General features: G+C 58.0%; 2 protein-coding genes across 2 annotated transcripts; both read right to left on the reverse strand.

Moving 5' to 3' along the window:
• Window positions 1–2,169: 2,169 nt before the first annotated feature.
• LOC116515218 (BTB/POZ domain-containing protein KCTD12-like) lies at window positions 2,170–7,119 on the reverse strand. The gene is made up of 2 exons (XM_032227125.1): window positions 6,868–7,119; window positions 2,170–4,169 (listed from the first exon to the last, which is right to left on the reverse strand). Exon 2 carries the CDS (start codon window positions 4,155–4,157, stop codon window positions 3,285–3,287), a length of 873 nt encoding a protein of 290 aa, XP_032083016.1. The 5' UTR covers window positions 4,158–4,169; window positions 6,868–7,119; the 3' UTR covers window positions 2,170–3,284.
• Window positions 7,120–11,567: 4,448 nt separating this feature from the next.
• On the reverse strand, window positions 11,568–13,886 carry LOC116515774 (centrin-2-like). Its single transcript, XM_032227990.1, has 6 exons — window positions 13,809–13,886; window positions 13,574–13,723; window positions 13,348–13,476; window positions 12,994–13,131; window positions 12,805–12,891; window positions 11,568–11,952 (listed from the first exon to the last, which is right to left on the reverse strand). The coding sequence occupies exons 1-5, from the start codon at window positions 13,809–13,811 to the stop codon at window positions 12,805–12,807; spliced, it is 507 nt and encodes a 168-aa protein (XP_032083881.1). The 5' UTR covers window positions 13,812–13,886; the 3' UTR covers window positions 11,568–11,952.
• Between the last annotated feature and the right edge of the window lie 45 nt (window positions 13,887–13,931).

Raw genomic sequence — 13,931 nt, forward strand, 5'->3', positions numbered from 1 at the left:
ATTCTGGTCACTTTCCTTAATCTCTGGGCTGCTGGTGGTGGGATCCTTGGGAGCCCCTGCTGGCCCCTTTCGTGCCAAGAGGATGAGGGGCGTTTTGCTGCTCAGGACTGCAGGGAAGCATGTTGGCATCAGATCCCATCCACCTGGGCAGCTCAGATTGATGGAACTGCTGCCTATGCTCCCCCCACCCACCGCATTCCAGTGTTGGTGGGGGGAACCTCTTCAGTTGGAAGCCCCCCCCTTCCAGAGAGAGAAATCCTCTTTCTCAGGTGGGGGGAACAGACCAGGCATCCCCTCTCCCTCTGCTTTCTGCTCTTAGCCCAAAAGCCCATTGGGGAGAGGGAGGGAGGAGGATGTTATTACCCCACAGAGGGGCTGACCCCTGGAGGCCCCTCTGCACTTGGCTTAGCGGCTGGCCAGGCAAGAGATTTGCCCAGCCCCGATTCAAGGCTCAGCCTGCGACAGGGGCCTCCCCTGCCCAGAATCCAAGCCTTCCGCATTCCCACCAGAGCCGCCAGGGAAGACAAAGACAAAGCAATCCGATGCTCTCCTGACGTCAAGCGGCACATCCCAGCAACTGCAGCGGGTCTGGTCAGTCGCCAGTTCTCTGGAGCTGCGGGGAAGGGAAGGGAAGGGGGGGGCTGCCTCTGTGTCTGCACCATTTGAAGGGCTTTGGCAAGCTGGCCACTCTTCCCAATTAGATCTCGGGGAATACGTGGTTCCTTGATGAAGGTCCCTCTACAAAACACAGCCCTGGGGAGCTGCAGCCTTTCTTCCTGGCCTTGGGGATTCTTGAGGACCAGCCAAGCCATCTGGGGACTGCCAGAGCCCCCCTTCCCTTCATGCCACCTCCCCATCCCCCTCCTCCCCCCCCCCCCCCGCAGCCAAAATCATCGGAGCTAAGACCCTGAACAGCTCCAGCAAGGCCTTTAACCATGAGGCAGGCAAGCGAGGCTGGCTAAAAGCCCCCTCCGGCACCACTTTCCCTTCTACCACCCCCCACAGTGGACAGAGAAGGAGGGAGAGAGACAGGGAGGGGGAGAGATAGAAGGAGGGAGAGAGAAAGAGGGAGGGATGGAAACAGAGAGAGAGAGAGGGAGGGAGGGAGAGAGACAGAGAAGGAGAGACAGAGAAGGAGGGAGAGAGAGAGAAAGAGAGAGAGAGAGAGACTGAGAGAGAGGGAGGGAGAGAGACAGAGAGTCAGAGGGAGAGAGAGACAGAGAAGGAGGGAGAGAGACAGGGAGGGGGAGAGACAGAGGAGGGAGAGAGAAAGAGGGAGGGAGACAGAGAGAGAGAGAGGGAGGGAGGGAGAGAGACAGAGAAGGAGAGACAGAGAAGGAGGGAGAGAGAGAGAAAGAGAGAGAGAGAGACTGAGAGAGAGGGAGGGAGAGAGACAGAGAGGGAAGGGAAGAGACAGAGAAGGAGGGAGAGAGAGACAGAGGGAGAGAGAGACAGAAGGAGGGAGAGAGGGAAGAGAGACGGAGAGAGACAGAGGGAGGGAGAGAGACAGAGAGGGAGGGGGAGAGACAGAGAAGGAGGGGGAGAGAGACAGAAGGAGGGAGGGAGAGAGACAGGGAGGGGGAGAGACAGAAGGGAGAGAGAAAGAGAGAGAGGGAGAGAGAAAGAGGGAGGGAGAGAGAGAGGGAGGGAGAGAGAGGGAGGGAGAGAGACAGAGAGGGAAGGGGAGAGACAGAGAAGGGGGAGAGAGACAGAGAGAGAGACAGAAGGAGGAAGAGAGGGAGAGAGACAGAGAGAGGGAGACTGAGAGAGAGGGAGACTGAGAGAGAGGGAGGGAGAGAGACAGAGAGGGAAGGGGAGAGACAGAGAACGGGGGAGAGAGACAGAGAGAGAGACAGAAGGAGGAAGAGAGGGAGAGAGACAGAGAGAGGGAGGGAGAGAGACAGAGAGGGAGAGAGACAGAGAGAGAGAGAGAGAGAGGGAGACAGAGGGAAGGAGGGAGACAGAACAGAGAGACCGAAGGGCTCCTGGGCGACCTCTGCAGACCAAGGCTTGGGCCATTCCAGAGGAAAGGATCCCCTGGTTACACTGTCAGCCTTTCCATGGCAGGAGGGAGACCCTCCTCTTGGGAAGCCCCTCTGGCTCCCCTGCTGCCTTTGGCCAACAGCCTCCTAATCCAGCCCACTGATCGGTTAAGAAGGAGACAGGCGCCAAGAATATTTCGCTCCTTTTATTACGCCTGGCCCCTCATCCGGCGACAGCAGCAACCAGCTCAAAATACACCGTGCAGAGTTTTGCTGGCCTCCACCTGGGACAAGGCTCACCTTTAGGCTTCCCCTTCCCACCTCTGTAACTCAAAACAGCTGTGGGCATGGGAGAGGACGCCCAAGGGCAGCCGTTAAGCACCTGGGGCTTTTGCCGGTGCCCACCTGAGACGGCCCTCCTCCCTTCCAGCTAGGAGCAAAAACCCCTCCTGAAGCAAAGGCTTTCTGCAACCCTAACATGGCCTCTTATATGTGGGGCTCTGCCAGGCAACCCCCCCCTCTCCCCCCACCAGAAGCATCCCCAGGCTGGTGAATGTGCTCTGCTTATATGCTGGGTGATGGGCGTGCCCCCTGCATTCCCTTCCCCACAAATCTCCTTATTTCTAACAGAAAGTTTAGATGGCACTTTAGAAAGTGAGCAAGGCTTTGAGTGTGCAAAACACCCACTGCCCCCGTGACCCCTGGCACCTCCTCAAACTGGGCACTGAGGTCGCAGTCAACCCCCCCCCCCACTTCAATCAAGGGAAACGGGTATATTTAGCCGTGCCAGGTGGGCATAGGAGGCAAGGGTTTTTTTTAGTGCTTTTGGCTCTGTTGTCATTCAAAAGCCCTGGCACCCCAGGGGCACAGCTGCTCAAAGGGGTGACGGGGGAAAGCGCTGGCAGCAGAATGCCCGGCGAGGGTCTGGGGGTCCAGTCAGGTCCTTCCCAACTTGGTTCATTGAAAGGCTACCAAGTGCCCCTGTGAGGTTGCGCAATGAAAGCCCCCCTCCTTGATCTTTTTGCTTTGCAAGAGCCGAGAGAGCATAGCTGCGCAATCCTGCAGGGAGCCCAGTCCACCCCCCAGGCACGCCGTCCTCCTCCTCCAGCCGTTCCATGCTCCCAGGAGGGCTGTGGTAGGGGCAGGAGGATTGGCATCCCTCGGGAGCTGCTGGGCTTCAGGCTGGAAACACGGGAGGGAAGAGACTCAAAGTCCGAGGGCATCTCGAATGAAATCGGCATCAGCAGAGCATTGGGGAGGGTTCAGCGGCTTGGGCGCTTCGGTTCCACTGGGTCTTGAGGATCACTCGCGGTGGAAAACATACTCGGTGTACGAGGTCCAGATCTTGTCGTCCGTCTGTTCGTGAGCAAAGGCGCAGGTCCCAGTGGAGTTGCAGGCTACCATGTGGAAGCCAGCGTCGGCCAGTCGGTCGAAGGCCTGCTCCAGGAAGGTGAACTTGAGGTAGTACCTGGAGGTGTAGCGCTCGGGGGGGCGGTCAGGGTCCCTGCTCTCGTTGAGGGTCTCCCCGAAGACCTCCTTCGCCAGGGAGGTCTTCCCGCACACCATGATTCTCGCCACGCGCCGGAACTTGGCGTCCGTCTGGCTGTCTCTCCCCAAAGTGTAGGAGCCCCGATAGCCGATAGTGATGAAGCCAGACCGTCGGGCCTCCTGCCCCCCACCGGTTCCAGCCACAGGGGTCAGGGAGCTGCCAGGGGGGCCAGCCAAGCCTGCTCCAGCCGCTCCCAGGGTGCGGACGGCCTCTGTGCTGGGGGAGAACTCCTCGGGGTCGCTGGCGCAGGGCTCCTCGCCCAGCGAGTCTTGCTTGCTGATCTTGGGCGCCAGGCTCTTGGCCAGCTCAGGCAGCTTGAAGAATTCGGCCTCCCGTTGCAGGCGGCTCCGCTCGGGGAAGCGCTCCGGGAGCACCAGCTGCCGGTCCCTCAGGTAGTCCAGGATGTAGCGGAAGAGGAAACCATCCCGGTCGACGAAGAAGCGTCCTTTGCTATCCCGGGCTAAGGACTGAGCGCTCTGCTGGCTGAAGAGGTCGCAGAGGAAGGAGCCGGGCACGCCCAGCAGGGTGCTGTGGCGGGTGAGGTAGACCTGCCCGCCCACGTTCAGCTCCACGATCTCTGGGAAAACTGAGCCCTCCCTCAGCCTGGCATTGTCCGCCAAGGCCATCCTGAGGCCCCCCTGGAAATGAAAGACACACAGGAAGATTAGGCTCCTCCTATCCGATGGGGTGGGGATCCCGGGACCTTGGGCTGCCCTGCCCGCCCCCCACCCGTGCAGACACACCTATCCGATGGGGTGGGGATCCCGGGACCTTGGGCTGCCCTGCCCGCCCCCCACCCGTGCCACACACACCCTGTTCCAGAAGGACCCCCAGAAATGGACCCCTGTGACGGCTGAGGTTCTTGGGGAGCAATCTCACCTCTGCCCAAAACTGCACCTGCCAGGTGGGGGAGACCAGCAACACCCAACACGGGAGTTTTGCTCAATTTAAAAAAAAGGGGGTGGATGGAACGGGGATTTAGGTTTAGGTTTATTAGATTTATATGCCGCCTTTCTCCCAAGGACTCAGGGCGGTGTACAACATTAAAAGAAACACATAATGCAAAGTTTAAAAAAAAATTAAATAGAATATCCCAAACAAACCCAATTAAAATTGACAATGACATTTAAAAAAAAATTCGAATTAAAATTAACAGTGATCAATAATTTGTTTTGTTCAGGCCAGGCTGGCTTGCTGGAAAAGCCAACTTTTTAGGGTGCGTCGGAAGGACCGGAGGTCGGGGATTATACGAAATCCCCGGAGGTCGGGGATTATAGGGCAGCTCGTTCCAGAGGGAAGGCGCTCCCGCAGAGAAGGCTCCACCCTGGGGGGTCGCTAGCCGACACTGTCTGGCCGACGGCACCCTGAGGAGGCCAACTCTGTGGGATCGCACTGGACGGTGGGAGGCTACCGGTGGCAGTAGGTGGTCTCGCAGGTACCCTGGGCCTAAGCCATGGAGCGCTTTAAAGATCATAATTAGTACCTTGAATTTGCTGGTTGGTTTAATATGGATGCAGGTAAAAAGAGGACAAACACCTCATTTCCCAAAAAGAAGCAGAAACAATGTCCTCATTTACGACGAGACCCATTTTAACCCATGCAGCATCCCGTTCAAGCTCTTTGCTCCTTGGGGAGAGGCAGAATACCCCTCCCAGCAGAGTCCCAGAGTCCTCCAGCAAGGGCTGTGCATTGCCTCCCCCCCCCTACTCCCCCCCCCCGAAAGCTGCAGTCCTTGTTTGTGAGATTTCGCCTTCCACTAGGCTCAAAGGAGAACCCATGCTGTTGACCCACGGGGCAGAAAGGCCGGCCTTGCTGTGCGTCCATTACAAGACCCTGCAGGGCTGGGAGGGGAGGGGAGAACTTGGCAGAACCGCTCTGCCCCTCCCTCCCCCGCCAAGCTGTCAATGGTTGGTCTCTTAAGTTTGGCTCACACCCGTGAATCAAAAGTTTATCGAGCAGATAACTGGGTGCCTGTGAGAAATGCCTTTCTTGGTCCATCAGCTGAGCAGGGAACTGGGCCAGGGGTTGGCCCTCACTGCCCCCTGGGCGGGGGGGGGGGGAACGACACACACACTCCCTTGGCCTGCTGTTCACAAGGCTCTTCTTGTCCTCCCCCCCCTCCTGCTTTGGACAGCCTGGAGGAGTGAGAGAATGCAGGAAAGGAAGCTGAAGGGCTTTTCGGCTTTTCTTTCCCAAGTTGCCTCCTTCCTGTTCATGGGCAAACAATCTCCCTTTTTGCCAAGAAGGTTGGCATTTCTGAGGAAGTGGGGGGAAAGGCTGGAATTATGGAACAGAGTTATAAGCCGCCCCACTCAACCCTGTTTCTCTTCTCTTGGTCTTGCACAGCCCCTGGCTCCCAAAATCTGCGGGGAAGGGAGGGGGGGTGCTAGGGATGCACTGCACCCCCTAAAAGAATTCTCTATGGGCCCCTTGACTTCCCCTTTGGACTGCGTCCTGCTTGGTCGGCCAAAGGGGCAGCCTAGTCTGTCCCCTATTCCCTTCCTTGTAGGATGACCTAATCTCTCTCTCTCTCCCCCCCCCAAAAAAAAATCAGAGCCGCCTTTGTGTTCAACCTGGGAAGGAGAGCAAAGGTGCTTCTCACCGAAATGGGAGAAGGGGGGGGGCAGGGAGGTTCAGAGCAGGGATGGGGGGGGATTTATTTCCAGGCGCGCAGCTCCTTCTGGTCAGAAACGCGGCGCCCTTCGACACCGAGGACGCCTTTGAAGGACGCCGAGCGTGGCCGGGAAAGCAGCTGTTTCACCCACGCGCGCACCCAGAAGCCGGGTGAGTGGACGTGGGGGCTCTGGCACATCCCGGCTTCCCGGTGTCACAGCCCCCTCGGGAGGGAAAGGGTGCCTTCCTTTGTTCCACAGCCCCCTCCCTCCCACCTCCTCCTTCACACGCGTTGCCCCATCCCGTGGTGCTGACGTTTCCTTCGGATTAAGCCGCCTTTTCCTGCGGGGTTCGGCGCCCAGGCCGCACCTTTCCGACTTCCACGGCCGGCTCTACTGAAGGGGGAGAATTCCGCGCGTGGAAACGGCCCTGCCAAGCCGCCCCCCGCCTGCAAAGTTCCTCTGGAGAACACGTGTGCGCCGTGATCGGAACTAGATCCCAGAGCCGGACCGATGGGTGGCTGCCCTCTCCCACGCGCGGAACCGCGTTGTCCGGCCAAGAGCGCTGCCCAGCGGCCCTTCGGCTTTACCTCGCCCCAGAGCAGACCCTGCCTTCCTAGAAACGCCGGGCACAACCTGGCACCCTCCCCGCAGCCTGCCCGTCTCTCGGATGGGGCCCCTTCCCGCGCGCACTGCGCCAGGTGCGCTCCCGTCTCGCGCCCACCTTTCCAGCAGCGGCTCCTCCGGAGCGCGAGGTCTCCGAGGCCGGGACGAGCCGAGCGCGCCGCAGCCGCCGAGAGCGCCCGCCTCTGATCGCAGCCCCGCGACGGCCCCCCGCGCCAAGCGCATCCAGGCGGGGCAGAGGCAGCGGTGGGACAGTGGTGGGCGAGGGTCGGGGGTCCTGCTGGGGCGGGGGGGGGGCAGCCTGGCCGGAGAATGCCGCTTCCACGCTGCCCTGGCCCCCTTGCGCGGCGGCTCTTCGCTCTCCTCGCCGCCCCCTCGACCCGGCCGCTTTTATTCGCGGGCAGCCTCGGCAGGCCCTCCCACGGCTGGTTGACGACACGCGGCTCGCCTCCTCCCCCTCCCTCCCTCCCTCCTCCGGCAGCTCAACCCAGCCGCCGCCGCCCTTCCCCTTCCACGGGCCGCGCGAGAGAGGGGAGCCCCCTCGGCCCAACAGCTGCTCGTCCTCCTTCCTTAGCTCGGAGCATCCCCACCCGGACCCGGGGCAGAAGGGACTGTGTGGCGGGGGGGGGGGGCGAGGACAGGCTGGAATCCGCGCAAAGCTAGCGGTGCATTCCCGGGGGAGGCCACGGCTCCCACGCGGAGAGCCTCGGGCGCCCCCCCCCCCCGGACCTAGCCGCGCCTCCGCGTGGCCAGCGCAGGGAAAGGGGAGCCCGGGGTATCAGCAGCGCTTCGAATCTGCGAGGCGGGCGTTGGACCCGGATCCCCGTGGATCGCGGACAAGCGTGGGTTGTGAGCCTCGGGCAAAGAGCGGCGCATGCGCTGAAACCTAGGCACCCTTTGAATGGATGGACTGCGGGCTCCGAGCTCCGTTTTCAGGTGCTCAGCGGTACCTGGCCGTGAGAAAGCCACCGGCCAGGACCAGGGCTGCCGCGGCTTGGAACCGTCTCTCTCTCTCTCTCTCTGCATCGTAGTCTTTTTGCCACGGGGCTCCCTCGGCCTCTGAAGACCCCCAGCATGGGCGCCTCCCCCCTTCCCTCCCGGTCAGCAGCAGCTGCTTGGCCTGCCTCCCTTTGAAGGACCCCTTGAGTCTGGAAGAAGGGGCTTCTTCTCTCTCAACCCCCCTTTTCTCTCGGGGACGGAGAGCGCTTCTGCTTCAGGGATATTTCGCTTTTAGCAGAAATCCCAGAATCTTCAGGCTGACTCGGTCCCTGTTTTATCATTCATTCAAAGACCGGGATGGCTTCCGATCCTATCCTGTGTGCCGTAACTCTGGGTGTCTCACACCAGCTGTGATGAAAACAAAGGAATCAGCATCCGCAACACAACACTTATAAAGCCCTTCATGGTATTGGACCTGGGTACTTGAGAGACCGCCTGCTGCCAATTACCTCCAATAGACCGATCAGATCCCACAGACTAGGCCTCCTCCGAATTCCATCCGCCGGCCAGTGTCGACTGGCGACTACCCGGAGGAGAGCCTTCTCGGTGGCTGCTCCGACCCTCTGGAACGAACTCCCTGTGGAAATTCGAACCCTCACCACCCTCCAGGCCTTCCGCAAAGCCCTTAAAACCTGGCTGTTCCGACAGGCCTGGGGCTAAAGAGCTGTTGCCCCCCACCCCCCCCCCGTTTCGAATGGTATTTGAATGGTATGACTGCTGTGTGTTTTTAAATTATGTATTATGTTCCGTTATTTTTTGTCTGTACCCCCCTTCCCCTGATTTGAATTGTGAGCCGCCCTGAGTCCCCTTGGGGAAAAGGGTGGCATATAAATGTAATCAAATCAAATCAAATCAAACACGTTCCCCAAAACCACACTCCCCAATGCACAAGCCGCCCCAATCTCTGGGCTCATCCCGCTGCGGGGGGTGGGGGTGGGGAAGCTTTCTAGTTTGTGCTCTTTGGCTTTCCAGCAAGGCCACCCCCAAGGAGCGGCCTTCTGTGGGGAGGGAAGCAGCTATTCCCTCTACCACCACCACCCCCCCCCCCCCGGGCCCCCAGCTCCTGCAGAAGAGTGCAGAAGCTCCAGCCTTTCATCCTTTGGCACCCAAAGACAGAAACTTGAGCAAAGGAAGAGAAAGGGGCAGGCCAAACCTGGGGAAGGGGCACCATGGAGAAGGCCCCACTGCCTGCAAGGAAGATGCCTCTTCCGAGGAAAGCATCCGGTGGCCAGAGGAGCAGTTGGAAACCCCCCCCCCAAAAAAAAAAAAAAAAAAAAAAAAAAAGCTCAGGCAGGCCACTTTTGAACCAAAATTGCCAGGTTCTAATGTGGAGAGTGGAGTCCTTGGTGCTAACCCTGATTATGTTCCCTACTTGGGTTAACGAGACGTCTGCAAGGAAACGATCAAAGCTTAGAAAACACCAAGTTCAAATATTCTCGTCCATAGGAATCTGGACAGTTCTGCAGAGCGAGAATATATCTTTGCTTTGCTCTTGAACAAGGCAGCCTGCTCAGAAATAATTATTTATGTGGCTAAAAGTGCTTTTCAGCTAGGGTACCAAAGCAATGGGTCACCTTGAATCGGAGCAGATACGTAGTGGAGAAAAAGGGGGCCCGGAGGGAAGGACAAAAGAAGCCAAGGTACCCCTAATTGTGTGTCCCAAGTTTTTTGGGGGGGGAGCAGGTGGCCTGACCAGCTAGGATTTGAGGAGAAGGTAAATCAGCTGAAGTATCCCCAGGGCACAATGCAGACTAATGACAAGTGGAACTCATAGGCTGGGCTCCAGACAGCGGTGAGGCCCACCTGTCACTCTCAGCTTCCCTGCTGGGAGCTGCCCCCCCCCCCTGCTATCCTCCCCCCCCCCCCAGCTTGACTCTGCAGAAACAGCCTGGCTCCAGCCTCTCGCTTCTCCAGGGGACGCGGCATTAATATTTACGAAGTAATTACCGGCTTCTCCCATTCCTCTGACATAACATATGCCAGCCATAAATCCCCTTCGGAGGTGGTGTGCCAAGTTGCTCGCGGGCCCATAAAGCAGTGTGCCTGGCTGTGATGGATCACACAGGAGGAAGTGGAGACAAGGGCTGTGAAACGCCAGAGGGCTGAATTAATTGATATCGAGTCCAACCTTCTTACTTCTACTGTTCTCGATAACAATGAGCGTGGGCTTCCGTCCCTCCCTCCGGATAGGGAATGCAGAGCGAGACTGCGGCAGCCACTCGCTCACAAAAGAGCCAGGCCAGGCTGGCGGAAGGGCTCCAGGTGGGATGGCAGAACGGCTCGCTCCTCTGCAGGGAATCTCTGCTGCAGCCGTCTCTCTCTGGCTGCTGTTGGGGGTCGAGAGGAAGCTGAGCCATTGGCTGGACTCCCGTGAGGTCAAAGAAGATTCAAGAGACAGAATATTATGAGATATGGGGAAAAGGGTATCGGTGGATGGAGGAAAGAAACAAGGGTCGATGAAAGAAAGCTAATAAAAGCCCCAAAAAGTAGAGGTTAAGGAGGATTACCATGCATATATGCACTCCAGAGAATTTAAACTTATTAGAGGTAAATCATCCAATATATTGTAGGAAGTTATCGCCCCAGCCCTCTCCCAGAAAAATGAAATATCCTAGGAAATATTGAAAATTTCAGAATATTTCTCTGGATGTTTTAAAAGACAGAATAGCCTGCCTGTAGCTTCCTGCCCATCCCCACTTTGTCAATGGGCCATTAAGAAGGCCAAGCCAGTCCCTTTACATAATAAAGACTTCTCCACTTCAGCTGGTGGGGGGGATCAAAGCACGATAATATTATAATAAAGCAATATTATAATAAATAAAGCATAATGATATCAATATCAGATAGAGAAGTAAAATAAGAGGGTTAAAAAAATGGTGAAACTCAAACGAAACGTATTAGAAGGGGAAATGACATAAGGAGAATTGGACCGATTTGAAACGGCTATAAGAAGGAACATTAAGTTCCGATGTGTTGTGTAAATGTAGTTTATGTCTTAAGTTTTGTTTTTGTGTATTTTGTATGTTTGAAATTTAAAACGTATTGGACCTGGGTACTTGAGAGGCCACCTGCTGCCAATTACCTCCAATAGACCGATTAGATCCCACAGATTAGGCCTCCTCCGAATTCCATCCGCCGGCCAATGCCGACTGGCGACTACCCGGAGGAGAGCCTTCTCTGTGGCTGCTCCGACCCTCTGGAACGAACTCCCCGTGGAGATTCGAACCCTCACCACCCTCCAGGCCTTCCGCAAAGCCCTTAAAACCTGGCTGTTCAGACAGGCCTGGGGCTAAAGAGCTGCTGCCCCCCCGCCTCGAATGGTATGACTGCTGTGTGTTTTTTAAATTATGTATTGTTATGTTTTGTCTTTTTTTATTTCTTGTCTGTACCCCCCTCCTCTGATTTGACTTGTGAGCCGCCCTGAGTCCCCTTGGGGAAAAGGGTGGCATATAAATGTAATAAAATCAAATCAAATCAAATTAAAAAAAAAAGATTCAAGACCGGAAAAACACAAGCCAAGAGCCACGCGGGATGACTACTCCGAGCCCCTCCAGCCCACCTGTGACCTCCTGATCCTTGGCCAACCTCACTGAGGAGGAGGAGGCTTTTAAACCCCCCCACCCCCCTCTTTTCCTCCCTGGGAGCTTCGGTTGCTTTTCATCGGTTGCAATGAAGTTCTGATGGGGATCTTCCTCGGGGAGGCCAAAGGTTGGCCCTGGTCATTCAAGGGGGTGCTTCCACCCTTCCTGGCACAGACACAAGTCACGCTCAACAGCTGCTTCTCTCAACCACCAGGGAGAAGCAATTACAACATATGCAATTTTATTTCTCTTGGCCAGGTAAGGCCAGTGTTACTTGTGCGCATAGCTGCCTCTCCCCCCTTCGGTGGAAATTTTTGCAAAGCCTTAGAACAAACCATCCCATTCAGGAGAGGAGGAGGCAAAGCTGGCCAGACCAACCACTCTCTCCTGCTAGCCCCCCCCACCCTCTCTCCCAGTTTTTATGGAGGCTTTGCCCTGTCACAAAATCTCAGTCGATTCCTGGGTTTTTGATTTTTTTTTAGTGGGTCCTCTCCTGCTGAAGGCGACTCTTGTTGCCTCTTGCGATCGATCGCCAGATGCTCTTCAGCCAGGAAGGGTCCTTGTTCAGCTTGGGAAGTTGTGGCTCTGCTCATACAACGTGTTGCCTGAGTGAAGAAAACGCAACCCTCATTCACACAGCTTTTGCATGCAGGAACTCCCAAATCCACATGTGGGAACAGCTTTGGGAGGGAAGGGAAGGTGCTTCTGAACTGTCCGGGGTTCTATGCCACCTGCAAAGCTGGTCTAATGGCCGGGACAGCTTCATAGGTTCCCGGGGCCCCATCGTTCCCCACCCCCAGCCCTTTCAGTGAAAGAGAGACTTGGGGGTCCAGCATGTCGGAAGCAGGTGCTGGGCAGAGGCGGGACCCCCAAAACCGGTCTCTTTTACTGCCAATTACCTCCACGCGACCTATCAGATCTCATCGATTAGGCCTCCTCCGAGTTCCATCTGCCGGTCAGTGTCGACTGGCAACCACGCGGAGGAGAGCCTTTTCAGTAGTAGCTCCGACCCTTTGGAACGATCTCCCCGTGGAGATTCGTACCCTCACCACCCTCCAGACCTTCCGCACAGCCCTCAGAATCTGGCTATCCCGTCAGGCCTGGGGTTAAGACTGTAACCCGCCCGAATGGTATGAATGTTGTGTTTTAATTATGTATTGTCTTATGTGTTAAAGTCTGTCTTCCTCCCACCCCTTTTTAAGTTGTGAGCCGCCCTGAGTCCCCCCAGGGAAAAGGGCGGCATATAAATAAACTTTAACCTAACCTAACCTAACCTTTTCTGCCATGGTCAGAAGGAGGGAAAGGAGACCGCCCCCCAAATAGCTCTGAATCCCCTCCTGTTGGTTAAGGTTAGAGGCCACCCATCTCCCTATCGAGCCATCCATGTCCCTACAAGCAGGAGGAGTAACAGGTGCCTCTGTGGGGAGGCCAGGCACTCTGGGCCCCCAGGGAGTCACCTAGTAATCGTGCCTCTTCATGACTTTCAGAAACTCCTGCTCGGTCACCTCCCCGTCGCCATTCAGGTCGGCTTCGTTAATCATTTCCTGCGGGGCAGAGAAAGGGGCTGGGAGAGGCTCTTCAACAGGGCCGGCAGGTGCCCTCCTGGGGAGGGGGGCGGCGAGCGACGGGGGGGGGGGATGAAACACCTGCAACTCTTCATCGGTGAGCTTCTCCCCGATCTCAGCCGCGATCTGCTTGAGGTTCTTGAAGGCGATCCTGCCGCTGTCCTTGTCCACGAAGAGCTTGAAGGCCTTCAGGATGTCCTCTTTGGAATCGATTTCTGACTGCAGGGTTGCGGGGAGGGTCGTTTCTCTCGCCCCGCAGAGCCTGAGCCCCGTCCCCAGGCTCCCCGCGCCCCGTCCCCCGCTCGCCCAGGGGCTTCCCTCCCGATGCCTCCCGCTTCCCGGGCAGAATTACACGGCAAAGCCGGTCCCCTCCCGCCCCCCGCTCTCGGGGTGGGTGGCTGGGGTCGTCCGCGCCCTCCGGGCTGGCGGCCCTACCATCTTCTGGGCCATGACGGAGTAGAAGGCGTCGAAGCCGATCTTGCCCGCCCCTTCCTTGTCCACCTCGGCCACCACCCGGCGCAGCTCCTCCTTGGTGGGGTCGAAGCCCAGGGCGCGGATGGACACCTGGGCGGGGGAGGGAGGCGGTGAGAACGGGAAGGGAGCCCCCCCCCCGCCCAGCGCCTCCCGCCCAGCGCCTCCCTCCCCGGCGGACCCCGCTCGCCTTCAGGTCCCGCACGTCGATGGTGCCCGTCCCGTCCGCGTCCAGCAGGTCGAAGGCCTCGCGCATCTGCTCCTTGTGGGCCGCGCTGAGCTCCAGCTTCGGGCCGAGCTTCTTCCGCACCGAGGCCGCCGTCCCCTTCCCTCGATGGGCCTGGACGGGCGAGAGCCTCGATGACCGCCGCCCCCCACTCAACCACCCCCGGCCCTTTCCCCACCCCGCCCGCAGGCTGCCTCACCATCGTCCGTAGCTCCAGCGCGACTAGCGTTGCCGGGGCGACTCACGCGCGTGGGGGGGGGGGGGAGAAACCGCCCGCCCTTCCCAAAGCCGGCCCGCCCCCAACCGGAACCCGGGCTCCCCG

The sequence above is a fragment of the Thamnophis elegans genome, chromosome 12, assembly GCF_009769535.1.
Source record: "Thamnophis elegans isolate rThaEle1 chromosome 12, rThaEle1.pri, whole genome shotgun sequence".
NCBI lineage: Eukaryota > Metazoa > Chordata > Lepidosauria > Squamata > Colubridae > Thamnophis > Thamnophis elegans.

Excerpts from the sequence above, each read along its gene's own strand:
- LOC116515218 (XM_032227125.1), bottom strand. The coding sequence starts at position 4,157 with ATGGCCTTGGCGGACAATGCCAGGCTGAGGGAGGGCTCAGTTTTCCCA.
- LOC116515774 (XM_032227990.1), bottom strand. Across the intron at positions 13,132-13,347 it reads CCGTCATGGCCCAGAAGATG|TCAGAAATCGATTCCAAAGA; the intron begins GTAGGGCCGCCA and ends GCAACCCTGCAG. Across the intron at positions 12,892-12,993 it reads TCACCGATGAAGAGTTGCAG|GAAATGATTAACGAAGCCGA; the intron begins GTGTTTCATCCC and ends TCTGCCCCGCAG.